Source organism: Bos grunniens, chromosome 23, assembly GCF_055505025.1.
Source record: "Bos grunniens cultivar Pamir isolate PY7600 chromosome 23, Bosgru_T2T1.0, whole genome shotgun sequence".
NCBI classification, from domain to species: domain Eukaryota; kingdom Metazoa; phylum Chordata; class Mammalia; order Artiodactyla; family Bovidae; genus Bos; species Bos grunniens.
The window spans coordinates 12155599-12182730 of record NC_141187.1 but is presented as its reverse complement, the minus strand read 5'-3'; the positions used below and the strand labels follow the sequence as shown (position 1 = coordinate 12182730).

The 27132-nt window shown below is 49.7% G+C and overlaps 2 protein-coding genes across 9 annotated transcripts in view; both read right to left on the bottom strand.

Annotated features, from left to right (window-relative positions):
* Window positions 1-1571: 1571 nt before the first annotated feature.
* PI16 (peptidase inhibitor 16) lies at window positions 1572-14824 on the bottom strand. 5 transcript variants are annotated; one of them, XM_086371433.1, is made up of 7 exons: window positions 14631-14824; window positions 9312-9533; window positions 6791-6900; window positions 6430-6518; window positions 5145-5825; window positions 4793-4932; window positions 1572-2603 (listed from the first exon to the last, which is right to left on the bottom strand). In XM_086371433.1, the coding sequence occupies exons 1-6, from the start codon at window positions 14799-14801 to the stop codon at window positions 4811-4813; spliced, it is 1395 nt and encodes a 464-aa protein (XP_086227559.1). In that variant the 5' UTR covers window positions 14802-14824; the 3' UTR covers window positions 1572-2603; window positions 4793-4810. The 5 variants fall into 5 exon arrangements, with proteins under 5 accessions (XP_086227559.1, XP_086227561.1, XP_086227563.1 ...); XM_086371435.1 differs by having other exon boundaries at window positions 5274-5825; XM_086371434.1 differs by lacking the exon at window positions 1572-2603 and adding an exon at window positions 3896-4376.
* A 6632-nt stretch (window positions 14825-21456) lies between these two features.
* The window catches only part of C23H6orf89 (chromosome 23 C6orf89 homolog), a 56444-nt gene continuing 50768 nt past the window's right edge, over window positions 21457-27132 (bottom strand). For all 4 annotated transcript variants that reach the window (XM_086371452.1, XM_086371453.1, XM_086371454.1 and 1 more), the window contains one exon: window positions 21457-22056. In XM_086371452.1, coding sequence (XP_086227578.1) covers window positions 22055-22056 — 2 coding nt within the window. In that variant the 3' untranslated portion in view covers window positions 21457-22054. The remainder of the gene's footprint in view (window positions 22057-27132) is intronic.

Genomic DNA, 27132 nt, shown 5'->3' with positions numbered 1-27132 from the left:
CCCCCAGTTTCGAGTCCGAGCTCAGCTAGTCCTAAGAACCCCTCCCTCTGGCAGCTGCCGCCTCCCAGGTGTTTGGAGAAGCCACCGAGGTAAAGAGCCAGCCTGGGGGGCCTGGCGAGTCACTTTGAGGAGAGGCAGTGCCATTCCCGGGCAATACCCTGGGATCGCTGAATTTCAGGCTCTCGACTACATTTCCCAGGTTATCTTTCACATGCAGAAATGGCAAGAAAATCACCGGTGATACTCCATCTCAGTTTTTAGTTGAGCAGTTGCTAACCATTTTCAGTTCAGTATTCAGGTGCACGTATTGTATATGTTAAATGTGCCCTTTGTTTCCTGGACCTTTCATTCTTTGAGGATAGAATCCTCCCCTGCCACCCGCTCCCCTAACCCGCCATAGCACCTGGCATGTTTCTCCCTGTCCTGAAAACTAGAGTGACAAGGTCCTGATCTGAGAAAAGAGAGTGGATTGAACTGGGGTGGGGGAGGGCGGAGCTGTCTGCAAAAGGAGGGGTGATGGGAGTGGGAAAATCCTTGTGGACACCTCCCTCCCCTCCTGGAAAACCTAATTCCAGTGGACAAAGCGAGAAGGTCCCCTGACGGGCCTCTCGGGACCCCTTGTGATGAAGCCCACATCCCATGTAAAGGCGGTGGCGGTGTGTGCAGGGCGCCACTGGAGCCCGTGGCTGTGCGCAGACGTCTGGGAGTCCTGCAGCAGTGCATAGGAGTAGACCCACCCCGCTCTGGTCCCCAGGGTCTCAGGGTGCGAGACTGCCTTACCCCTCTCTTGGAACATGCCCTCCCGTTCTCACCTCAGCCCCTTTCCCTGCCACCCCTACTCCTGGCCAGTTGTCACAGCCCTGCCTGTCTACTCTAGGATACCATCTCTTGGCTTCAGTTACTTCCCAAAAATCTCCAAAGAGGTCCCTGACGTGACAGGTTTCCTGAAGGCTGTGGACACAGGCGCTGTTTATTGGCGGGAGGCCAGCCGATCCCACCCCAAAACGGAGGAGGGTGGCTTAGCCCTCCATCTGCTGGCTCTGCCCTGAGGCTGCCTCAGCTGAACGCCTCACAGGACTTGGGGCTAGCTTGAGAAAACAGGCTCACGAAAGCAGAGATGCCCTTCCCGCCTCAGGAAGGCAAGCAGGGTCAGCCTCTGGAAATCAATTAGTGTCACACATTCTCACCATAGAAGGAACAAAACCACATGATCGTGTCAATAGGCACAGTGTTTAACAAAATTCAACATCTGTTCATGATGAAAACATTCAAAAACCTAAGAAGAGAGCTTCCCCAACCTGATAAATGGCATCTATGAAAAAACCCATGGTTAATATTTTACCAAATGGTGAAATGTTTTCCCCATTAAGATCAGGAATAAGAAAAGACTGTTCTTACCATTACTTGACATTGTACTAGAGGGTCTAGCCAGGGCAGTTAGGCAAGAAAATGAAAAGTTATCTGGGTTAGAAGGCAGAAGTAAAGCTCTGCAGATGACATGATCGTGTATATAGGAAATCTAAGGAAGCCACTAAAAATGCTGTTATAACTAATAAATGAATTCAACAAGGTTGTGGTATATAAAGTTGATTGTATTTCTATATGCTTGTAATCAGAATAAAATGAAATTAATGAAACAGTCTCATTTACAACAGCATAAAAACAAACACATTTAACAAAAGAATTACAAAATTTTTATTTTGAAAACTATAAAACATTGTTGAAAGAAAGTAAAGAAAACCTAAATAAATGGAGAGACATCACATGTTCTTGGATTGGAAGCCTTAACATTGCTAAAATGATGGATTACATAATCCCTATAAAAATTTTGCAGAAATTTGACAAGCTGGTCCTAAAACTTATATGGAAATTCAAGGGATGTAGAATAGCCTAAACAATCTTGAAAAAAAAAAAAAAAATCAAAGTTGGAGGACTTACATTTACCAATTTCAAAACTTAACTGCAATACGATAGTAATGAAGATGGTGTGGTAGGTAATAGCATAAAGACAAATACGTAAATCAATGGAATATGATTGAGAGTCTAGAAATAAACATTTACATTTTAATTCACACAATTAACTATAAAACTCTTAAAACATAGGCATAAATCTCTATGACCTTGGATTAGGCAAGGGTTTCTTAGATATACACCAAAAGTGCAAATAACAAAAACATTGATGTCAGAAGTCATCAAAATGAGCAACTTTTATGTTTGAAGGATATCATCAAGACAAGACAACCCATAGAATAAGAAAAAATGTTTGCAAATCATTTATCTGATAGGGGACTTGGATCTAGAATATATAAGGAAATCCCTATAACTCAAATACTCCAGTTAAAAAATGAGCAAAAGACTTGAGTAGACGTTTCTCCAAAGAAAAATACACAGATGGCCACTAAGCACATGGAAAGATGCTCAACGTCATTAGCCATCAGGGAGATGAAAATGAAAACCACAGCAAGATACTACTTCATGCTTGCTATGATGGCTATAATCAAAAAAGACAAGTGTTGGTAATGTGGAGAAATTGAAACCCTTGTACATTGCTGGTGGGATTGTAAAATGGTGCAGTCACTTTGGAAAGTAGTCTTTGGCAGTACCTGAAAGAATTAAACACAGAGTTACTATATGACCAGAGTTAACCGTATGGTACCACTCCTAGTACGTATCCAAGAGAAATGAAGACGTATGGCCATTCCAAAACTTTGATATGAATGTTTACAGCAGCAGCATTTACAATCGCCAATTGTAGAACACACCCAGCGTCTACCAGTTGATGAATGGATGAAGTTATATTTCACATAAAGGAATATTACTTGGTAAAATCAGAAGGAATACAGTACTGTTTCATGCTACAACATGGATGAACCTTGAACATATACTAAGTGTAAGGAGCCAGATACAAAAGCCCACATATTCTATGATTCTCTTTATACAAAACGTCAGAATAGACAAATCCATAGAGACAATAGATGAGTGGTTGTTTAGGGCAGGGGCTGGCGGGTGGAGGAAAGGAGAAAGGGACCCTTGACAGGTATGGGGTTTTTGTTTGAGGTGATAAAAATGTTCTAAAATTGTGATAGTTGGCATTACCCTGTGAATATACTAAAAACCATTGAGTGATAACTATAAATCAGTGAATTTTATGTTCTATGAGTTATTCCTTAATCATATATATCACATATGTGTGTATGTATATAGATATCATATAAATATATGTATGTATACACACAGATACATACACACATGCAGTGTGCAGCTCTGGACTGATTTCCTGTTTAACTGTTCATAGCCCAGCTTTGCCTGGAGCCAGTTGCCCGCCCCTCCCCTCCAGCCCCAGTTGGGTTCCCGAGCTGCCCTCACCCACCATTGTGAGCTCTATGCACACACACATTTGTGGTCTGCTGCCCTACAGCACTTCTGGACAATCCTGTGCTCCTGTGCTTTCCTGGGGCAGTGTCAGGGGGAGGCAGGTGTCTGGGACTCCAGAGCCCTTTCTCAGGACCCCTCCGTGTCCCAGGGGTTGGCCCAGCCATCCCTGAGGTACGTTGCTGACCTTGCGTCCAGGATGGGCCTGGGCAGCAGCACCCCCTGAGAAGAGGTGGTGTGCTGCTCCCATCTTGGGTCAGGAACCCAAGTGGCTCCACCACTCCCGGGAGAGTCAGCCCAGCACCCTTGGCCTCCCTTTGGCCCTGTCTGCCTCCTGCCGGCTACCTGAAGATTTTTTTTGTTGGAGGGGGTGTGCAGTTGGAAAGGAAAAGTGCTTCAAAGAACTCAATGGAGTGTTTGAGGGCGACGGGGTGTGAAGAAGAGGGAACGGTTGTTGTGGGTCTCCCAGGGCCCCCCAGCGAGCCCTCCCCTGCCCCCCACCCTTCACAAGCACGGAGACTGGTGCTCATACACAGGCTTTTATTCCGGAGTCAGGGGCCACCTCCCTTCCCTGGTCCCTGCTCCCTACCCTCCTGTAGAACCCCTCACAGATGGGGCTTGTCCTTCATCTGCCCCTCAGCAGCCACTGCCAGCTAAACAGGCAAGTTCAGGGAGGGGGACATTCAGGGAGAACCCTTATCTTGCCTCAGCAGACAACCCAAGGCCAAGGCAGGCAGAGACCTCCCTGGAATCCTCACCCCCCCACCCCACCCCCAGACTGAGAAGAGAGGAACCAGAGGGGCCCAGGTGATGCGTGCAGTCAGCGGGCAGCAACCTGAGCTCACAGCGGCCAGGCCCTGTGCCCCTAGAGAGGTCTGTGGATGTGGATCAGACAGATGCCCCACAGCCTTTCCCTTCCAGAGGGACTTTGGCCACGAAGCGTCTCATTTGGGGAGGGCTGGGGACAGGTAGGGGAGATGGCTGGAGGCGGCTGACCTCTTCACCTGGAAAAGGTAGGAAGCACTCCTGGGAACAGGTCCAGGCTCTGATGGCCCAAGGAAGAGGCCAGGGGACTGGAAGGGGTCGAGGGGTCCTTGGGAAGCCCTGAGACCTTCTGTTCCCGGAAGAGCGGGACTGTGACCACAGGACACCTGGAGAGCTGGTCCCAGAGGCCACAGGAACGTGCTCAGAGCCACCTGCAGCTGGCTAAGGGGTGCACCTCCCCAGAGGCAGAGGCGCTCGTGGGGCAGTGCCATGGGTCGGCCCTGTAGAGGCCTCCTGTGGGCACAAGGCCTCTGGCCTGGGGTCTGGCTGGGGTGAAGGAGGGTTGCTGGGTCCCAGAGAGGACCTCCCAGGAAACTGTGGTCTCTTATTGGAAGAAAACAATCCAGAGGTGAGGGATCCCCCTGTGAGGCCTTGCCTTTGAGTGATGACCCCTTCAGAAGATTCCAGCCAACACCAGGGGAAGCAGTAGCAGCAGTCCCAGGAGGAGGCCCCCGACGTGCCCAGGGCTCGCATTTGACCCTGACCTGAAGCCATGCTTTCCAGGGCCCTCTGAATCTGCAGGAAGGGAGAGGCTTGGCCTCAGTCTGGACATCTCTCCCCACCCTCATGCCCACCCTACCTGGCACACACATGGGGACCCAGCGGCCAGGGAGGAAGCTCTTACTCGGGGGGTGCACGCCCCGCCTTGCCCACACCGCCTATGCTCGAGCAGGGTGCTGACATTCTGCAGCTCCGAGGGGAGGTAGGATGGGCTCCACAGGCCTTACCTGGCAAGGAGGACTGCAAGGCCAGGGTGCGCCCACCCACGGCATTGGCGGTGGCAGAGGCGCTGGGGGAGTTGGACAGGGACTTGGAGGAGGAGTGCCCTTTGTGCTTCAGCGTGGTCTGCAGCTCACCTGGCTTCTCCTGGGCTGGAAAGACTGAGGCCAAGATCTCACTGCAATGAGCCAACTCGGCCTCAGCCTCACCCTCCTCCTGGGAGAGGGGTAGCGGCTCCCGTGTCCCCATCAAGGATATCTTGGGGTGCAGAGAACTCTCTGGGATCCTGGAAGGCATTCTTGTACTGCTGGCCTCTTTGTCTGCTGATTTGGGGATGGGATCATGGGTTGATTTGGGGAGGAGGGTAGCTGGCCTCTTATCCAAGGAGAGCAGGCTGTGAGTGGCCAAAACAGAAGGGACCTTAGTTGCTAAGGAAAGTGGAGTCTTTGTTGCCATGGAAGGGGAGTCTTCCGTTACTAAGGAAGATGGGGCCTTGGTTTCTACAGAAGATAGAACCTTTGTTGCCAGGGAGCCTGAGACCTCTGTTACCAAGAAGGGTGGAGGTTCTGTTGCTAAGGAAGAATCAATCCCCTCTCTCCTAGAGCTTGAGGCTTCTGTTGCTAGGGAAGATGGGGCCTCAGGTACCAGGGAAGACAAATCCTGAGCCTCTTCTGGGCCTCTGATGGGTTCTGAGAAGAGAGCCAAGGCCTGGCATTAGTGCTGCAAACAGGATCCTGCATTTCTCACCCCACCGCGATCAAGATGAGGAGACCAAATGTACTGTGAAGACACACACGCACGCACGCACACGTGCACCCTCTCCAGCAAATATGTCCCTCGTTGTTTCTTGTGATTGACATTTGCCCCTTCATCCACCTCCTTGTCCAAGTCTTCCCCTCTCCACACTCGTGCTTCCACTTCTACAGGGGACTTCAGCTGGATTACTGTTCCTAGCACACCCATTGCATCTCAGGCCCTGGTCCCTCTGACCACCCATCTGGCCACACACCCCAACCCCTGCACTTGCTCAGGGAGCCCCCGACTCCTCCACCCTCTGCTTGGAGGGTAGGAAGTTGGTCCCTTGGAATGCCAGGGCACCAAAGTAGCTATGCAAGGAGGGCAAAGCAGGCCAAGTGGCCTTGGAAACCTGGACGCGTTGGGGCCGCTGAGGGTTCCTCCCATGGCCCACACAGCTGTTCTGGAGCTGCAAGAGGCTCTAGACCATCCAGTGGGTGTCCCCTGCCTCACCTTCCTTCCCCCTGTGCCACGCCTCCCCACCCCAACCGGACTCACCACAAAGGGAGTTTTTGCAGTGGTAGCCCAAGGGACATTGGGAGCACGGAGTCCCCTCTTGGTAGGGCCTCTGGCCCTTCACGTTCCCCCTGCAGGAGGTGAGGAGAATGCTGGGGGCAGGGTCCCAGCCAACCCTGACCCTATCCCTCATACACACGCCTTGTCTAGAAGTGCTCCCTGGGTCTTACTCAGCCTGAACTAACTTGCTGGACCGATGAGAGCAGACTCCATTGGTGCCCTCATAGCTCCCCAGGAGATGGGCCCCAGATCGGCCCGCTTCCTCTTCCTGAGACTGTGTCCAGCCCGGCCTTCCCCTTGGCTCTTGCCCACCCCTTCCCCCAGGGCTCCCTACCCCACTCACGGGGGCTCATAGTTGCAAACCAGCAAGTGGATGTTGGTCTCCTCAACACCCTGGAGCTTCTCACAGAAGTGGGAGCCACAGCCAATCCTCTCTGTTTTGGCCCAGACCACCTGAAGGAAGGCAAACCCAACAGTTAAGCCTGGGCAAGATGGTTCCTAGCTAGCGTCTCTCTACATCAGCCTTCCATGCGTGAGAGAGGAGGAACCTTATATGTAAGAGCCAGATTCCTGAGGACACACAGCTTCAGGACAAAAATGTCCCAAGCAGTCTCCTCTCAACCAACCACACACACTATTTCACCAGGACTCTATCCCTCTGAAAACCTTCCCCTTTGACAGACCCTCATGAATTCTTCCTGAGGGCTCTTCCTAGAGTCCCTTACATTTTAAATAAGGGATGTAACAAAGGAATGAATCTTAAACGGGTGAATCTTAAACAGGAGAATCTTAAACATTAGCAACAAATCAAAACAAGCTTTTGCACTGCCACTGGCTGAAACAAGCCAATATAGCCTCCCTTTGCTATTTCTAATTTCAGTCTGCCCAGGAGTCACTCAATCTGAAGTCAGTTTTTGTTTGGTTGGTTTTGTTTCATTTGTGCGGTAAGATCAGGCTCTCACTGTTAACTGTGAACAACTTCCCAGGATCGGGGTCTTGCGGCTTGACTCAGCTGAGAGTTCCCTAGGTACCACTGTTGAGCATCTGCCAGGCAGAAATGACCCCAGAGTGCAGATGCCTGAGAGAACACAGGGGTGGAGGCGGGGCGGTCCTCTCCTGCTGGTTCTGCCAACAGTTCCTGCATGTATGGGCATGTGAGAGGGGAAGAGGGCAGGGAGGGCTGGGGTTTCACAACTTCCTGATCTGGATGGGTGATGTTGGGATTTCCTTCCCTAAAGATCAGCACTAAAAATACCACCCAAAAGAAACACTGGAAAGTGGAACTGGTGGATATGGGTGGGAAGGTGGCTGGTTCGTTTCCTTTTCCTTTTTAAAAAATTTGTCGTGTTATTGTTTGAACAACAAAAGAGCATTGGGAGGAGGAAAAAAAAGAATTCAATAACACTAATGTTAATTCCTCTACACACCCCTACACCCCTTGTTCGCAAATGCAAACTTTCAAAATGCAGTAAAGCAATGAGTGATTGCAAGAGTCAGGAAATGCTCTCAGAAGGCTCTCTGAAACCTTCACTCTGTGACCATGTATTCTCTTATTTAAATTTTTATTTATTTATTATTATTCTCTTATTTTAAAATTGTTAGAAGCTAGCTTAAAACAACATTCAAAAAGCTAAGATCATGGCATCCGATCCCATCACTTCATGGCAAATAGATGGGGAAACAATGGAAACAGTGACAGACTTTATTTTCTTGGGCTTCAAAATCATGGCTGCAGATGGTGACTACAGCCATGAAATTTTTTTTTTTAGCATGAAATTAAGACGCTTGCTCCTTGGAAGAAAAGCTATGACCATCCTAGACAGCATATCAAAAAGCAGAGGCATTACTTTGCTGACAAAGGTCAGTCTAGTCAAAGCTTTGATCTTTCCAGTAGTCATGCATGGATGTAAGAGTTGGACCTTAAAGAAAGCTGAGCGCAAAAAATTGATGCTTTTGAACTATGGTGTTTGAGAAGACTCTTGAAAGTCCCTTGGACTGCAAGGAAATCCAACCAGTCAATCCTAAAGGAAATCAGTCCTGGATATTCACTGGAAGGACTGATGCTGAGGCTGAAGCTACAAGTACTTTGGCCACCTGATGGAAGAACTGACTCATTGGAAAAGACCCTGATGCTGGAAAAGATTGAAGGCAGGACAGAGGATGAGATGGTTGGAGGGCATCACTGACTCGATGGACATGAGTTTGAGCAAGCTCCAGGAGTTGGTGATGGACAGGGAAGCCAGGCCTGCTGCAGTCCATGGGGTCACAAAGGGTCAGACATGACTGAGCAACTGAACTGATTCTCTTATTTTGCATGTCGTTTTTAAAGACAAAATTAAGATTGTGTATTTGCTTTATCAATCCCTGGCAGATGAGGAGGAGCAACTTGGACACACTGAGAAATGACAAAAGATGGACAGTGAGAGAGGGACAGGAGAAAAGAGGGATGTGTTTACTGTTGGGACAAAGAGCCGTGTGTAGCCTCGGCCAGCGGACAATATTGTTTAGATCGCCTGGCACAGTAAGTATCCTCAAGGAGAAAGGCTTCGGGAACACTTAATTCAGGTCTCTTCAGGACCAGGAGGCCGAGAGGGCGGGAGCCGCCTAGGTTTTCAAAAGAGACAACTGAAGATGGTTTGTGAGAAACCGAACTTCGTTGGGGCCTGGACAACACCCGAATTGCTATGGAGATAAGACTCTTATGAAGGATGGAAGCAGGGGCTTAGGGACTTCTGGGATCTACCTGAGGGGAGAGGTGACCCCGCCCATTGCCGTGGGGCCCCGCCCATTGCCATATGGCTCCGCCCATCGCCGTGGGGCCCCGCCCCATTGCCATGGCCCCGCCCTCCCGGCCAGCCCCTCACCTGCGTGTAGTGGCCGCACATCTGGCCCGCGGCGCAGCTGATGGCGCTGAGGTTGTAGTGCTCACGCTCGTGGTGCCACTCCTCCATGGCCAAGGGCACGTCCAGCCCCTCGCCCGTGATGGCAAACAGGTTCTCTCCGCGTCGCCCTCTCTCCTTGTTGTGGCCCCACACGCACTGCTGCGCGTAGGCCTTGGCGAAGGCGGCCAGCTCCTCGTCCCACCTCTGCAAGGGCGGGTCAGGGATCAGGGAGGTGAGGACGCCTCGGGCTCAGGGGAGGCGGGAGAGGAGGGTGGGAGAGGGGAGGGGAGGGTGCCCACGATTCTGTGGGGGTGAGGATAGAAGATTGAGGGTGTCCTGGGGGGCCCTCTGGAGGAGGAAGACCTTCCCCTCCTTGTGGGGTGACTCCTGGCGGTGATCTGGAGCAGAATTCTGGGCCCGGTGGGCTTCTGTGGGGAGGTGGGAGGGTGGCACCCCAGGTCCGGAGGAATTAGCCAAACTTGGGACCATTCCTCAACTGTTTGGTTTTAGATAGATTGCCTACTTTTCTGAACTCTCATAAGACTTTGGGAAGAATAAATGGGATGATGTTTTTGACAGTGGAATTATTAATTAATATGAATATCTGTCTACATGAAAGGTGGGTTGTGGTGCCCTGCCAGGGCTGCCTGAACTGTCCTGAAGCATCAGATGTCCAATGAGATGTTCTGGGGCTGGGTGGTTTATTCAGCCATTCTGCTCCCTCTACCCACCCACCAGAAATCTGACTGAGGGGCCAGCACTCCCCTTTAACCTCCCACTCTCTGTGGCTCGGATGGTTAAGAATCTTCTTGTAATGCAGGAGACCTGAGTTTGACCCCTGGGTTGGGAAGATCCCCTGGAGAAGGGGATCCCCTGAAGAAGATCCCCTGGCAAACCAAACCAGTATTCTTGCCTGGAGAAGTCCATGGACAGAGGAACCTGAAGGGCTACAGTCCATGGGGTCGCAAAGAGTCAGACTCGACTGAGTGACTAACACTTTCACTCACTCCCCTTGGGATAGCCCGGCCTCCATGGCTTTTCTAGTTTCAGGCTTCCCTCCCAATTGCTCTCTTGTCAACTAGACAACTACTTTCCCCAAGAAAATGAAGTGTCTCTGTGCGACGCTCACTGAGAGAAGTGATTCAGAGCTTTGGTGGCCCAGAGAGCTGTCTAGTCCCGAAGGCAGGGTTCTCCAGGGGGGACCTCTGGTGAGATGGTAGGAGGGGGCATTTCAGGTTAGGGGGCTACAGAGGTTTTGTGTCCCTGGCAGGGTCGACAGGCCCAGTGTGGGTGGGAAGAGGGAATTAACAAGGCATCTGACCAAAGGATTGAGGAGGGAAGCCTGGATCCCATTAAACTTTGTTCTTGGCCTCTCCTGGAAATGGATGGCCTGGCAGCAACTCTCGCTCCACCCTCTGGGGGCCCTGCCAGCTGCAGGAGCCAGACGGCCCATAAAGGGCCAAGAGCGTGGGTGACCCTGAAGGGAGGGGGCTGTGTGGTCACACCCACTCCTCCCCCAACACACGACACGGTTCTCAAGAGCAGCTGCCTGGGGCAGGAATGGGAACCCTAGCTGGATAGCTCTACCGCTGTAACTTTCAGGTGAATCCCCTTCCCCTCTGTGGGCATTTTTTGTCCCAAGTCACTGGTCTCTGAGGTTCTCGCAAATGGGGAGTGGTGGAGAACAGGGATGGGGAAAGGGGCCTGGTGCTGGGGTCCAGGCTCAGGGTGTCTGGGATGACCTTCGGGGCTCCAGACTAGAGCGTAGTAAGCTCCTTCAGGGTGGCCAGCATAGAGCAGGTGCTCAGCAGACATCTGTCCGCTGTTGACATCTATGACACAGCCCTGCTCAAAAAAGCAGGCTCCTCTACAGACCTCGGCTGTAATTTCTGTTCCAACTGGATGCCTTGAGTCCCACCATTAGAGAGTCACTCCTGTGGGTCTTAAGGCTTCTCAGTTGTCCAGAGACCCTTGTGGAGAGGCTCAAGGGTCACAACACCCACCCACAGTAGCCAGTTGGTCACCATCTGAAAGCAAGTCCATTCATTCACTCATTCATTCATTCAACAGTCCTGGGCACTATGCCAGCCCTGGGGTGATGGTCAGAACTAGGAATCTCAAGATCTCAGTGTTATAAACCACTAATTTAGCCACTATGTGGTAACTGACAGCTATGCAATGGCGTAACCTTTACTAAAGGGGGCCATTTAGCCCAACCTGAGGATGGAGACTAGAGGAGGGCATGGCAACCCACACCATGATTCTTGCCTGGAGAATCCCATGGACAGAGGAGCCTGGTGGGCTACAGCCTATGGGGTCACAAAGAGTCGGACATGACTGAGCGGCTGAGCATGCATGCACGAGGATGGAGAAGGAAATGTGAAGCTAAGTGTTAAAAGTGAGGCACTGCCAGGTGGAGAGGGGAAAGGCGTCGTGAGCCGAGGCAAAACATGAACCAAGAGGTGGAGAGGGGAAACCAGGTCTTGGTGGGAGGCGACAGCTGCTGGGTTACAGAGGAAGAAGGCGTGCAGGAGGCCAGGCTGGAGAGGCAGGAGGCAGGACCACACACCCAGAGCAGGGCCTCTCAGGGGCTGGGGCTTTAGCTGGAGGCAGCAGGGAGCCACTGGGGGCCAAGGAAGGGTTTTTAGCAAGGTCAGACCAATGTATCGGACCTTCATGCTGGTTATAAAGGCCAGAGGCTGGGGAAGCAGGTAGAGGCTGTTCTAGAAGTCCATGGGAAAAGAAACACTGAACCAGGATTGTGTCAAAGAGATGGTGAGGGGTGAGAGGAGATGTTAGTCAAGAACAGTTGGGCCTTCTGGGAGGTAAAAGTGGTGATAATTAGACTTGGAGGCTGAGGGAGAGAGGAGTCTATGATGACACCTTCCTGACTCAGCCTGGATCCATTCCCTCTTCTGTATCACTTATTGAGCACTTACTGTGTGCCAGGCACTGTTCTAAGTACTTCACACATAGTCACTCATTTTGTCCTTACACCCACCCTACGAGAACTGTTATAGTGTTGTCATCTCTGACTTACAGCTGGGCACAGAGAGGATACATAACTTGGCTGAGGTCACACAGCTAATAAAGGGCAAAGTCAAATGTGAACCCAGGCCATCTAACTCCAGAGTCTCGAATTTATCACTGCTGAAGCTGAGCCTGAACCTTGTCCCAAATTTAGCCTGATGTCCCAGTCTAGCCTTATACCCTCTTCCTCAGACCACTTCCTACCAGGCAGCAGCACATGTCGTCAGTATCTGAACTGCTTCAGAAAGTGTTGCCCCACTCCTGAGGTCCACCTCTGACTGCAAAGAAGTTCCCAGCCTGTTGCCCCCAGCCTTAGCCAGCAAGAATGTAGGCTATCAGGAACCTACCAACGGGGAAACCGAGGCCCAACAGTGAGTTCCAGGCCTCAATCAGGGAACTGTAGGAACAGCTGGTACCAGCATCTGTGCTGTGCTTAGTCGCTCAGTCACGTCCAACTCTTTGATATCCCATGAACTGTAGCCCTCCAGGCTCCTCTGTCCATGGAATTCTCCAGGCAGGAATACTGGAGTGGGTTGCCGTGCCCTCCTCTAGGGGATCTTCCCAATCCAGGGATAGAACCCAGGTCTCCCAAATTGCAGGCGGATTCCTTACCAACTGAGCCACCAGGGAAGCCCTGGTACCAGCATCAGGGCCTCCTAATTTGTTGTCTGCAGCTCCTGTCGGTTGCCAAGGCTGACAGAACTGGGAAGGGGGATACTGTGTGCACCTGCGGAGCTGTAGATCTTTCTCACAGGTCTTCCTGTCTGACCCCCAGGGCAGGGGTTGCCAGCGTCATGTGATCAGGAAACAGAGGCTTTTGAGGGTCACTTCACCCAGAGTCACGGAACCAGGTTGGACAGAGATGTTAGAACTCTGGGCTTGGACCCCACAGGTGCAACCTTGCTCTTTGGCACCCCCTAAGGGGCCCTGGACACTGCTCCCCACCTAAGGGTGACTGGAGAAGATGGGCCGGTCTAGCCCTCGGCCGGGGGCAGAAAAAGGGGTCAATCGCTCACTTTATCTCTCTTAATCCTGAGCATCCTGTCCCCCAACCCTGCATCAAATAACTCCCCCTCTGACAGTGGTAACTACCTCCCCAAATCTGGCTTCTGTCATTCGTAAGTGTGTCTATCTGCGTATGTCCTCCACCAGCATGCAGTAGTACTTTTTACATGTTTTTAAACCTCATGTAAATATACCCTAGTCTACTTAAAAAATGAATATGTATATATTTTTTGAGATTTCACTTCCCCCTATTCAATATGATATCTCTGAGATTCAGTCATGTTGATATTAGTTGTTGTTTTAGTAGCTAAGTTGTGTCGGACTCTTTGCGACCCCATGGACACTGTAGCCCACCAGGCTCCTCTGTCCACGGCCAGGCAGTGGGTTGCCATTTCCTCCTCCAGGGGTACCACTGAGCCACCAGGGAAGCCCGTATGTTGACATAGAGCTCTAATTATGATCTCATTTTGTAGATGGGAAATTGAGGATCTTTCCTAGGTTAAGGGGCCTTCCCTGGTGGCTCAGTGGTGAAGAATCTGCTGGCAGTGCAGGAGATGTGGACTTGATCCTTGGGTTGGGAAGATCCCCTGAAGGATGGCAAGGCAACCCACTCCAGTATTGCCTGGACAATCCCATGGACCGAGGAGCCTGGTGGGCTATGGTCCATGGGGTTGCCAGGAGTCAGACACCAATGAAGCGACTGAGCACGCACGCGTGCACAGCAGGTTAAGGGACTCACCCTGAGTTACTGGCCTGTCGAGTGGTCGAGCAGAATTTGACGCGTGTGATCCAGAGCCTTCTCTGCCCCTGGTTCCTGTTCTCACCCCACCTCCTTAGTCCATCCCTCCTACCCTGGGTGCTGGTTCCCATCCTGCTGCCTGTTTGTTCTTCTCCTCTCCTTGGAAGGCACTTGAAAGATGGTTTCACCCCGGTGTTAGGAACTTCCTGTGTTTCCTCTCCCAGGGGCATGTGCATTTTAGGAGGTGCTGGGAAGGGGTCACTGGGTCGGGAAGCAGGGCTTCTAGGCCCAGTTTACCAGGTGTGGGACCTGCAAGCTCCTGAGGGGCCAGCAAGTCCCTCTAAGCCTCAGTTTCCTCATCTGGATAATGAGACTGCTTATGGGGCCGGAGAATTCTACAGCGTCAGGGACCCTGTTTGTGTCGGAGAGATGAATCTGAGGGATTCATCCACTCATGAATGAAGCCACTCATGAATGAAGCCACTTGTGGAGCGAAAGGGGTTGGCGGGGGTCTGGGCTGCACTCACCATTTGCAGCATGTTGGTGGCCGGCGGGGACACCTGGGTTCGGTAGAGGTTGTGCAGCTCCACCATCACATGTTTCTCCTCTTCACTGAGGGCTCCGGCGGGGCCTGGGGCAGCCCCCAGCAGTAGCAGTGGTGGCAGCAGACACGCCAGGAGGCTGCCGGAGCCGTGCATGGTGGCCAGTCCTCTCTGCCTCTCCCGTTCAGGGGTCTGGCAGCTGGATTTAAAGTCCTTCCTACACAAGCACCACCCTGGCTGGGACGGGCGGGAGGGGCTGAATCTGGAGGCCTGGCCCTGCTCACACAATGTCTCGGGGAGGGCAGGGTGCTTGGGTCCCGACCAGAGCTGAGTCCACTCCCAGCGTTTCTCCCCCCTCAAGAGTCCTTGGCCAGAGCCTCCCTTCTCTCGGTAACGGGGGCTCAGGCCAAGAGCCATGTGAGTTCTGCAGTCCCTCCTGACAGGTCCACAGAATCACAGTAACTTCTGCAGTGACTGCTTGCACACCCAGTGGTCACACCCACTGGGTGCTAAGGACACATAACAGGAAGGAAGCCACATGGACTCTACGCTCAGAGGACTGGGCAAGATAAGAAAGCTGCAGGTGGCTTGTGGAAGGATAGAGGAAGACAGGGTGTGTTTGGTAAAGGTTGGGCCAACCTCAATCTGAATCTTGGTTCTCCTCCCTTTCTAGCTGTGTTTTTGGCAGTTTTCTCAACTGAACCAATGACAGTAATAGTACCTACTTCATGGAGCTGGAAGGATTAAAATGAGATCAGATATACAAAAAGCACCTAGTACGGTACCTGGCACAGAGCAGGCCCTCGATGGGCCTTCCCTGGTGGCTCAGTGGTAAATAATCTGCCTGTGATGCAGGAGACGTGGGTTCAATCCCTGGGTTGAGAAGATCCCCTGGAGGAGGGCATGGCAACCCACTCCAGTATTCTGGCCTGGAGAATTCCATGGACAGAGGAGCCTGGTGGGCTACAGTCCGTGGGGTCGCAAGAGTCAGACGCAACTTTGCGACTAAACGACAATAGCCCCTGACAATAGACAGCAACCACACTGCTTTGGAGTAGCGTTTTTCACTATAGATAAAACTATGGCTTCCATGTGCCCTCAGCGAATGCATGTGCTTGAGGTACTTATTTGGAGGTGGGATGCTGGGACTCTTCCTGCTCTGAATATATAGAAGATAGACCATGTCTGTTTCTTCTTTTGAAATCAAGAGAGCTCACAAAAGCAGAGCCGTGAGTGAGCTGCTGTAGCAAGGACTCTGAGGGGAGGGTGTTGGAAGGGAAACAGGCCCAGTTGCGGTGGTCAAGCCCTTGCATTGTAATGACCGAGCGGGGACCAAGTTCTTGGCCTTCACACGGTAGGAAGCTGGAATCGGTCATCTCTTTAATTAATCAATTTGTTTTTGGCTGCCCTGGTCTTTGTTGCTGAGCACAGGCTCTCTAGCTGTGGTGGGCAGGCTTCTCAGGGCCGTGGCTTCTCTTGTTGCTGAGCACTGGCTCTAGAGCACTCAGGCTTCCGTAGTTGTGGTACACAGGCTTCGTTGCCCTGTGGCACGTGGAATCTTCCCAGACTAGGGATATGACCCGTGTCCCCTGCATTGGCAGGCAGATTCTTAACCACTGGACCATCAGGGAGGTCTTGGAATCAGTACTTCCAGAGTTCAGCTGGGATCCTCGAAGCCTGCACTCTCAGTGAACTATACACATAAGAATAGTCCAGATAGTGCAGTGGGGCAGAATTTATCCACCCATTCATTCATTCATTTAACAGAGGTTTCACAGAGCTTCTCTGGGTGGGGAAGATCCCCCGGAGGAGGGCATGGTAAGCCACGCCAGTATTTCTTGCCTGGAGAATCCCATGGACAGTGGAGCTTGGACAGCTGTATTTCAGAGGGTTGCACAGAGTTGGACACGACTGAAGAACTTAGTACTGGCACGCTCCATCGTGCCAGGCCCTGAGCTGGGTGAGTAAGAGAGATCTGATGATCCCCACCATCAGGAAGGAGGAAAACCACCAGGAAGCATGCATAGCTTTGTGGATAAGAGTGTGGGGCTTATCATCTGGGTGGACTTGGGCAAGTTTTTCCCTGCTTGCTGGCCTGTTTCCTCAACTGTAAACTGGGCTTAGAACAGAACCTACCTCATAGGATGGTTGTGAGCATTAAATGAGTTTAAACACGGACAGGGCTTGGGATGGTGCCTGGCACACACTAAGTGCTCATTGAGTTAGCCAATATGAATGTATTATTATTATTATTGCAGGTGGGAGGAATTACAGGGCCTTCAGTTCTAATAGAGAAAAATAATGCAGCAGCCTGGCCTGGCTTTTCCTCTGGGAAGGATCCCCTCTTGGACTGGGGGAGCGCACAGCTGGAAGGGGAGGACGTGTACACTTGGAGGGGAGGTAGACTGCGGAGGCAGAGAAGGAGGAGCCAGCTTGTCTGAGAGGGGAGGGTGAGATGGGAATGAGACTGGGAGGTTGACCAGAGCTGGCCTGACTGTTTGGGGACTGCTATGCAGCCAGAGGGCCCTACTCCACATGCACACATCCCCCCATGGGCTCAGAGCCCTTGCTGTGTTTGTGATCTCATTTACTCCTCAGATGACAGCTCTGAGGTGGGTACTGTCATCACCACACACGAGAAAACTGATGCTCAGAGAGATGAAGTGATGTCCCCAATGTTGGGGGCTGGGAAGGGGTGCACCAGAGCCTGGGACCTCCCACTGGGGAGAGAGGGAGATTGAGGGCAAGCAGACTGGGGACAGAGGGGTGGAGGCCAGGAGGTGAAGTCAGGGGAGGAGGCGGAGGAAGCACGCAGGCTTGGCTGTGCTTTACGTCAAGTACATTTTTCTCTTTAACCAGGACTTGGAGGAAATTTGTTTGTTTTTTTTTTGAAGAACACTGTATTAATGTTTATTTCTAACGACAAACAGAACATCAGTCCCTTATTTGTACAAAAATACCTGAATGTTTACAGTTAGGTTCGTGAGCCGAGGAGCTATGTACAGAAAGGAGCAAAGCACGTGGGACAAAGGTTTTGTCTTTTGGGTTAATCTGTTCTGCGTTCCCTGAAAACGTCGACACGTCGGGCGATGCCATGCTCACCACACCACGGCATCAGAGCCCCCGAGAGCCAGCCCCACCCCCGCAGAGGTGCGTCGATGGAAATTTGTTTTTTGAGTTATTATCTGTATATATTTTAAATTGTTTTTCTTTTCTTGCTTTTTTTTTTTTTTTTTGGCTTTGCTGCATGGCTTCCTGGATCTTAGTTCTCCGACCAAGGATTGAACCAGGGCCCCAGCAGTGAAAGTGTGAGTCCTAACCACTAGACAGCCAGGAAATTCCCCAAATTTTGAATAGCAATATAATTCCACAAGCCAAAAAGAGGGGAAAAATTCCACCTCTGTAGTATTCACCTTTAGTCTTTGAGTGAGTGCTACTCCAAGTGTGGTCCATGGCCCAGTGCCATTCTGCCAGATGGTCACTGCTCCTCCTTAGCACAACAGGTTCAGAAGACAAGAGCAGGCACTGAAGCACTCTTACAGTTTGACATAATTTGGCCTAATTGTTTTGTGTCTGTTGAACATGTGATTCAAAAATTGAGGCGTCTTGTGCTGTCACCGTTGTTCAGTCACTAAGTTGTCAGACTCTGCGATCTCATGGACTGCAGGGTGCCAGGCTCCTCCGGCCCCTACTATCTCCTGGAGTTTGCTTAAATTCACGTCCACTGAGTCGATGATGCTATCTAACCACCTCATCCTCTGTTGCCCACTTCTCCTTTTGCCTTCAATCTTTCCCAGTATCAGGGTCTTTTTCAATGAGTCAGCTCTTCAATTCAGGCGGCCAAATTATTGGAGCTTCAGCTTCAGCTGCAGTCCTTCCAATGAATATTCAGGGTTGATTTCCTTTCGGATTGACTGGTTTGATCTCCTTGCAGCCCAAGGGACTCTCCAGGGTCTTCTCCAGCACCACAGTTTGAAAGCACCAATTCTTCGGCGTTCAGCCTTCTTTATGGTCCAACTCTCACATCCACACATGACTACTGGAAAAACCATAGCTTTGACTATATGGTGGATCTTTGTGGGCAAAGTGATATCTCTGCTTTTTAATATGTTGCCTAGGTTGGGCATCACTTTCCTTTCAAGGAGCGAGCGTCTTTTAATTTCATGGCTGCAGTCACTGTCTGCAGTGATTTTGGAGTCCAGGAAAATAAAATCTGTCACTGCTTCCACTTTTACCTTCTATTTGCCATGAAGTGATGGGACCAGATGCCATGATCTTAGTTTTCTTAATGTTGAGTGTCAAGTCAGCTTTTTCACTCTCCTTTTTCACCCTCATCAAGAGGCTCTTTAGTTCCTCTTCACTTTCTGCCATTAGAATGGTATCATCTGCATATCTGAAGTTGCTGATATTTCTCTGAGCAGTCTTGATTCCAGTTTGTGATTCATCCAGCCTGGCATTTCACATGATGTACCGTAGGAGGCGCTAGTGGTAAAGAATTTCCTGCCAATGCAGGAGATGCAAGAGATGTGGGTTTGATTCCTGGGTCTGGAAGATCCCCTGGAGAAGGAAATGGCAACCCACTCCAGTATTCTTGACTGGAAAATTCTATGGTCAGAGGAGCCTGTGGGTACTGTTGGTGGGGTTGCAAAGAGTCAGGTATGACTGAGAGTGCACACACACACACACACACACACACACACACTCTGCATGTAAGTTAAATAAGCAGGGTGACAATATACAGCCTTGATGTACTCCTTTCCCAGTTTTGAACCAGTCAGTTGATCCATGTCCGGTTCTAGCTGTTGCTTCTTGCCCTGCATATAGGTTTCTCAGGAGACAGGTAAGGTGGTCTGCTATTTCCATCCCTTTAAGAATTTTCCAGTTTGTTGTGGTCCACATGTAAAAGGCTTTAGCATAGTCAGTGAAGCAGAAGTAGATGTTTTTCTGGAATTCCCTTGCTTTCTCTATGATACAACAGATGTTGGCAATTTGATCTCTGGCTCTGTCTTTGCTAAACCTAGCTTGTACATCTGGAAGTTCTTGGTTCAGGTATTACTGAAACTAACTTGAAGGATTTTGAACATAACCTTACTAGCATGTGAAATGAGCACAATTCTAGGTTAGTTTGAACATTCTTTGGCATTGCTCTTCTTCGGGATTAGAATGAAAACTGACCTTTTCTAGTCCTGTGGCCACAGCAAATTTTTCCAAGTTTGCTGACATATTGAATGCAGCACTTTAACAGTATCACCTTTTAGGATTTTAAATAGCTCAGCTGGGATTCCATAACCTCCACTAGCTTTGTTCATAGTAATGCTTCCTAAGGCCCACTTGACTTCACACTCCAGGATGTCTGGCTCTAGGTGAGTGACTACACCATCATGATTATATAGGTCATTAAGACCTTTTTTGTTTGCATCTTGTGTATCTACTTTTCATTTTGTTTTTCTAATAATTTTTAAAATAATTTAAAATTTTTATTTATTTTGTCTGTGCTAGGTCTCCGTTGCTGCCTGGGCTTTTCCCTAGTTGCGGTGTGTGGGTTTCTCATTGTGGTGGCTTCTCTTGCTGTGGAGCACAGGCTCTAGGGTGTGTGGGCTCGGTAGTTGCGGTTCCTGGGCTCTAGAGCACAGGCTCAATAGTTGTGGCACATGGGCTCAGTTGCTCCATGGCATGTGGGATCCTCCTGGACCGAGGACTAAACACGTGTCTCCTGCATTGGCAAGCAGATTCTTTACCACTGAGACACCAGGGAAGCCCTCTAATAATTTTATTAATGTTTTATTTTGAAATAATTGTAGACTCACAGAAAGTCACAAAAATAGCAGAGTCCCACAAGCCCTTTATCTAGCTTCTCCCAGACATCTTATATAACTGTGCTACAGTATCTAAACAAGGAAACTGACATTGGTGCAACAGTGTTGTACTGAATCTACAGACCTTGTTCAGATTTCACTTACCTTGCCGTACTCCTTTCCCAGTTCTGAACAAGCCAGTTGCTCCCTGTAGTACACATATGTGTATGTGCACATGTGTGTGCATGTGTGGTTCTGTGCAGTTTGATCTCAGATTTGTGTAGTCGTCATGACAACTAATATACAGAAATTAAAGCAACTTCCTCTTGTACCTCTTTATAGTCTCAACCCCCACTCCTAACCCTGTTTCCTGGCAACCATTACTTTTTTCTCCATTGCTATTGTTTTATAATCCAAGAATATTATGTAAATGCAATCATATAGCATGTAGCCTTTCGAGACTGACTTTTTCACTAAGCATAAATGCTCTTGCAGTCCATCCAGGTTGCTGCATGTGTTAGTATCAATAGCCCATTTCTTTAGCTGGCTGAAGGGTGTTCCACAGTACAGATGTGCCATGGTCTGTGTAACCGTTCACTCTCGAAGGACATTCAGGTTGTTTCCAGTTTGAGGTTATTATAAGATAAACATGGTGTATGGATTTTTGTCTAAACATGAGTTTTCATTTCTCTCAGATAAATGCCGGAGAATATGATTGCGGGGTCTTTTGGTGAATATGTATTTTGTTTTACAAAAACGGTGAAATTACGTTCCAGCTGCAGTGTCTGAGAGATCTAGTTCCTCCCCATTCTTGTCAGCATTTGTGGTTATCCTAGGTGGCTCAGACAGTAAAGAGTCTGCCTGCAATCTGGGAAACCCAGGTTCAATCCCTGGGTTGGGAAGATCTCCTGGAGAAGGGAATGGCTACCCACTCCAGTATTCTTGCCTGGAGAATTCCATGGAGAGAGGAGCCTGGCGGGCTACAGTCCACGGGATCAAAAAGACTGGGATACAACTGAGCAACTAACACCTTTTTTATTTTTATTTACACCATTAATGTGGGTTGAATTGTGTCCCCTTAAAAGATATGATCAAGTCCCAACCCCCAAAACATATGCCTATGATCTTTTTTGGAAATACAGTTTCTACAGATATCATCAAGCTAAGACGAAGTCACACTGGATTAGGGTGGACCCTAGATTCAGTGACTGGTATCTTTATAAGAAGGCTATGAGAAAGCACAGACACACAGGCAGGAAGGCTGTGTGATGACGAAAGGAGGGACAGAGATAGAGACGATGCAGCTGTGAGCCGAGGAGCACGGGGGTTGTCAGCCGCCTCAGGAAGCTAAAAGAGGTCTTCCCTGGTGATCCAGTGGTTAAGACTCTGCACTCTTAAAGCAGGGGTCAGGGAACTAGATCCCAGATGTCCAACTAAAAATTCACATTCTGCAACTAAGACCTGGCCAGCCAAATAAATATATTTTAAAATCTTAAAGTGTGAGTGATAGTTGCTCAGTCGTGTCCGACTCTCCGTGACCCCATGGACTGTAGCCTGCCAGGCTCCTCTCTCCATGGAATTCTCCAGGCAAGAATACTGAAGTGGGTTGCCATTTCCTAAAAAAAAAAAAAAAGAAGAAGAAGATAAAAGAGACCAGGAAGGATTCTTTCTTAGAGCCTTTGGAGGGAGCATGGTACCCTTGATGTGTTGATTTCTGGTCTAAAGAGCTGTGAGAGAATAAATCTCTGCTGTTCTAAACTGCCAAGTTTGTGGTAATTTGTTTTGCAGCCATAGGAAACTGATGGGCCCCATTCTAATCTGTGTGCTGTGAGAGCTCATTGTGATCTCACTTTGCATTTCTTGGTGGATGATGGTAGTGAATGTCTTTTCATGTGGGTATTTGCCATCCTCTTTGGTGAAGTGTCTGTTCACGTCTTACTCATTTCAAATTGGATGTTTTTTTTTTTTACTGTTAAGTTTTGCAAGTTTTTTTAAAAAGTATATTTTAGGCACTAGTCCTTTTTTTATCTTTTTTATTTACTTACTGTATGTATTTTTTGGTCATGTGGCTTGTGGGATCTTAGTTCCCTGACCAGGGGTTGAACCTGTGCCCTCGGCAGTGAAAGTGCCGAGCTCTCACCACTGGACCACCAGGGAATTCCCTGGATGCTAGTGCTTTAATAGATATATGTTTATTATTTATTTTTATGGCACTTTACAAAACTACTGATTTGTGATGGACTGGAAATTTTACAAACACAAACAGGTCCTTCACCTTCTCAAACTGGGTTTGAGAAGCACAGTCCCAGTATCTTTCCTTCTTCTTTCCTTAATGAAGCAATTGATGCTTTTGAACTGTGGTGTTGAAGAAGACTCTTAAGAGTTTCTGGGACTGTAAGGACATCCAACCAGTCAATCCTAAAGGAAATCAGTCCTGAATATTCATTGGAAGGACTCATGCTGAAGCTGAAACTCCAATACCTTGGCCACCTGATGTGAAGAACTGACTCATTTGAAAAGACCCTGATGCTGGGAAAGAGTGAAGGCAGGAGAAGACGGGGACGACAGAGGATGAGATGGTTGCATGGCATCACCAACTCGATAGACATGAGTTTTAGCAAGCTCCAGGAGTTGGTGTTGGACAGGGAATCTTGGCATGCTGCAGTCCATGGGGTCACAAAGAGTCGGACACGACTGAGCGACTGAACTGAACTGAATGAAGCAATAGCACATGTACAATGTTGGATTCTTTTTTTTTTCCCCCTTGGAAGTTATCATAAATAGTTTCTGTAATTTGGTCCTATCTTCCTAATGACCACTTTGCAGTGTTTGGAAAATAAAAACTGCGAAATTATTTTCCAGCTACATCATAGAGTAGCTGTGATGTCAGTTAACCAGTTCTCAAGGTTATACATCAGGTGAATCACTTCCCTTTGGGTGCAAGGTTTTTTCTTATATTGTGGGTATTGTTTTTTTAGTTCTCATTCTCATCATTGTAGCTCAGCTTGCTCTTTTATTAGCATAGACATAGCAGACTCGGGCCAGGTTGCTGGGTGCCACATTCTGTGTTCTCATGGAAACAAAAGGTCACTGGCACGGAATCCAAATCACTCTGAAAGTCCTGGCTTTTGCAGTCCCCAGCCACTTGATGGTACAGCAATTCACTGTATAGTGAATTATCTTTGTGTTTCTGGGTCAGGGAAGGAGAGGAAGTAGGGGAGATGGAAGTGATGGGGCAAGGAGAAAGGAACAGAGGAGGGGATCACACAGACAGAGGTACAGAGAAAGGCTGGGGAGGAAGAGACAGACGGGAGGCTGGGTGAGTGCCAGAGGAAGGGAGATGATGAAAAGGGGGTCTAGAGAGTTCAGCGGTGAAAGCAGGTCAGATGCTTCCAGGTTCTAAGCATGAGTGTCATTCACTAGCTGGGCAAATCACTTACCCCCTCAAACCTCACTTTGTTCATATGTAAAATGGGATAATACCACCTTCTTCAGAGACTTGCAGGGGTGATTCAATAAAATTAATGTCACATATGTAGCACTTGAAAAATGGTAGCTGTTGTGAATCAGTAGAAAGAGGCAGGAGGTGCCCAGGTGCCTTGATGGCGCAGAATGGGATCTGCTAACTAGTGTCTTGGTCTAGGGTTTCTTGGCTCTGGGAACAGGGACTGAGGGGCTCCGAGGAGAAGGCATCACCCCCACAGTCGAGGCCACAACAAACTGCTCTGAAGAGGAGGCTGACCCAGCCAGCCCCGAATCATGCCCAGGTCCCGGTGCCCAGCCGTGGGGTCAGAGGCTCCCTCCCTCCCCTGAAATGCCAAACTTGGCCAGTGTCCACAGCCTGCATCCAGGAGCCTCTTGACCTTAGCAGAGCTGGGCGCCTGGCCCAGACCTCCCCTGGGTTGCTGGCTTCTTGCTGCAGACAAATTCCTGACGGAGCACAGCTGTCCCAGGCCTTGCTGGACTCTTAATGGGACGTGAGTGGCCCTTTTGCCAGTGTGGGCTGGGCTTGGTTTTGGAGCTGGGTGGAGGAGCCTGTGGGAACGGGTGTATGGTGAGGATGGTGGGGGCTAAGTCTGGGCCAGCAGGGGGGCCACTTGGAGGTGTGTGTGTGACCGGCAGGGGGTCAGCCTCTGCAGGTGCTTGTGCCTGACCCCTTCATAGCTGTCTGGAGGTAACCATGGCAACGAGGACCAAGAAGAGTATCTGTGAGGATGGAGGGTGGTGATGGCAGCAAGGGAGCGGCTGAATAGTACACATGGGGACCGTGTGTACCAGGCTGAGGACAGTCAGATGCCCCCACAGCCAGTGCTCCCTACTGCTTCCTGACACCTCTCAGGTGAGAAATTCAAGTCATTTAGTTCTCCTACCTGACCTGTCCTCAGTCTCCATCACACTGTCCTTCTGGTCCAGTCCACCTTTTAATACTGTTTTTACTACGAAATACTTAAGGCCTATAAAAGTATAGATGATAATATATCAAGCGCTCATTTAGCCACTGGCTTCGGAGGTAAAACATGGAAGCCCCTAGTGCGCCTTCTCTGATCCTGAACACGTCCCTTCCCAGACATCCCGCTGTAAGATTTTGCTCTCTGACATTTGCATGATCTCCACTGTACTTTGACTACACATTCCTTATCCAGGCACAACATACATTGTTTTCTGTCTTTGAAAACGTTAGCGCTGTCCAAAGGAACTCTCTGTGATGGTGGCAGTGCTCTTTATCTGTGCCATCACAGATGGTAGCCACTAACTGCATGTGGTTTTCAAGCACTTAAAATGTGGCTGGTGTAGGAATTGTATTTAAATTTTAATTAATTTACGCTTACATAGCCCCATGTAGCTCATGGCTACCACACTGGACAGCATGGGTTAGATCCTTCTGAAACTTGTTTTTCCCTTCTTCTCCTCCTTCCTTCCTCTCTTTCCAAGGTTTCTTGACATCAAGGCTTAGAGAACTTTCTGCTCGTTTTCCCTGCTGCAGTTTTCTATTGTATGAACACACAGCTGTCTCCCTATCCATTTTCCTACTCATGGATGTTTGGGTTTTTTTCCTCACACCCCCTCCCCCACCGCCGCCCCAAATACAAAGGATAGCACAGGAATTATTTTTGTGCATATCTCTGCCTGTCTTTCCCAACTTCATTTCCGGTGCCCGCTGTGACAGACAGTCCCATGATCCTGACCGGAGTTATTTCAAGGCCTCCTAGCTGCCTGCCTGGCCCATTTCTGGACCCCACAGCTCCTTTCCTCCCCCGGCATCTGTCAGCCGCCCAGCCAGGATGATTCTGAGACACTGCATTCCTCCTGTGTCTTTCCTTCTGAGAAACTTGACGGCTCCCACAAGTTTCTCATCTCACAAGCTGGCCCTTACCCTAGGGCGTGCTGTTTGCCAGCCTCCTAGTCGTCTGCACGCATCGAGCTATTCCATCAAGCTTTCATTTTCCAGGCAAAGCACCCATTCTGGAACATGTTTTCCTGTCCCTCATCCACTAAAGTCCTTTCCCATCTCTGAAGGCCCGGCTCAGGCCTCACCTTCTCTGGTGTAGTCCTTATCCTACAGCATTCGCTCAGGAAACACTCACGAGGAGCCTGTCCTCACGGAGCTCACAGCCTGGCTTTAGCCAGTGACTCTGAGGAGCCTGTCCTCACGGAGCTCACAGCCTGGCTTTACCAGTGACTCTGGTCCACTCCCTTTCCCCACGCCCAGCTTTGTGCCATTCCTCTGGCATCTTAGCATGGATGAAGCTTCCTAATCCAAAGAGGTGTGGGTAAGGTCAGTTATGCCAACCACCTGGAGGGCACTGTCTTCCCAATCAGATGGGCACTGCCAGCCTCTGCCTCTGTGGCTCTCCCTTTTCTGGGCTTCCACTGGTGACCACTCTCTCCACTTTCTGATGGGCACGATCTTTACTGTTTCTTTGTATTATATCTCCATTCTGATTTGTCAGATGTGGAAACGGTTCCTTCATGTGGCTCTGCAGATCTGTTCTGATTCATCTTGCATTGATACGGTTTAATTCTCAGAGAACATCTTACTTTCCAGTATTTAGTTCTTCAAGTGCCCTTTACACTTGCTCCTGTGTCTCCACAACACAAATGTATTAAACCTTGAGGGGTTGGGACCATATTCTTTTCTGTAACCCTGAGGACATCTGGGGAAAAAACCCTGACACGTTCAGCCAACCCTCTGGGCTCTGCGCAGCTCAACTGGAGATGCCTGGAGGTTGGCAGAGGACAGATCTGCCAGGCACTGGGGCTTGGGCAGGAGTCGGGGAATCTGAGAGCCGAGAGGTATCTTTGGGGCCAAGATAGTTCTCTCTGAGGCCTCCTGAGTATGCTGCTGGCAGGACATCCGTGTAGAGTTTTGTCCTCAGACAGGGAGGGATCTGTGTGGGTGGAAGGAGAATGTGGCTGACTCTGTCCACATGAGCTGCCTTAAGGAACCAGAGGGCAGGAGAGAAGCGCAGGGTCTCTGCCGGAAGATTGAAGGGCCCAACCTCCAGAGGGAGCTGGGAATGGGAAGGGGTTCAGCTGAGAAGAATGAGCTTTGTTTTTTGTCCCACAAACGCGGGCCAGACAGGGCGGGTGAAAGAAAGTGTTAAATGTGGGAGTCAGCAAAAGAGGATGAGGGAAGAGCTTAGTGGGAGGCTGTGAGGGGACATCTTTAGGTGATTTTTTAAAACATATTT

Coding starts and splice junctions, on each gene's coding strand:
- PI16 (XM_086371433.1), bottom strand. CDS start 14,801: ATGCACGGCTCCGGCAGCCTCCTGGCGTGTCTGCTGCCACCACTGCTA. Junction 6,901..9,311: donor TGTGCGGCCACTACACGCAG/GTGAGGGGCTGG, acceptor GCCTTCCTTCAG/GTGGTCTGGGCCAAAACAGA. Junction 6,519..6,790: donor GTTTGCAACTATGAGCCCCC/GTGAGTGGGGTA, acceptor CACCTCCTGCAG/GGGGAACGTGAAGGGCCAGA.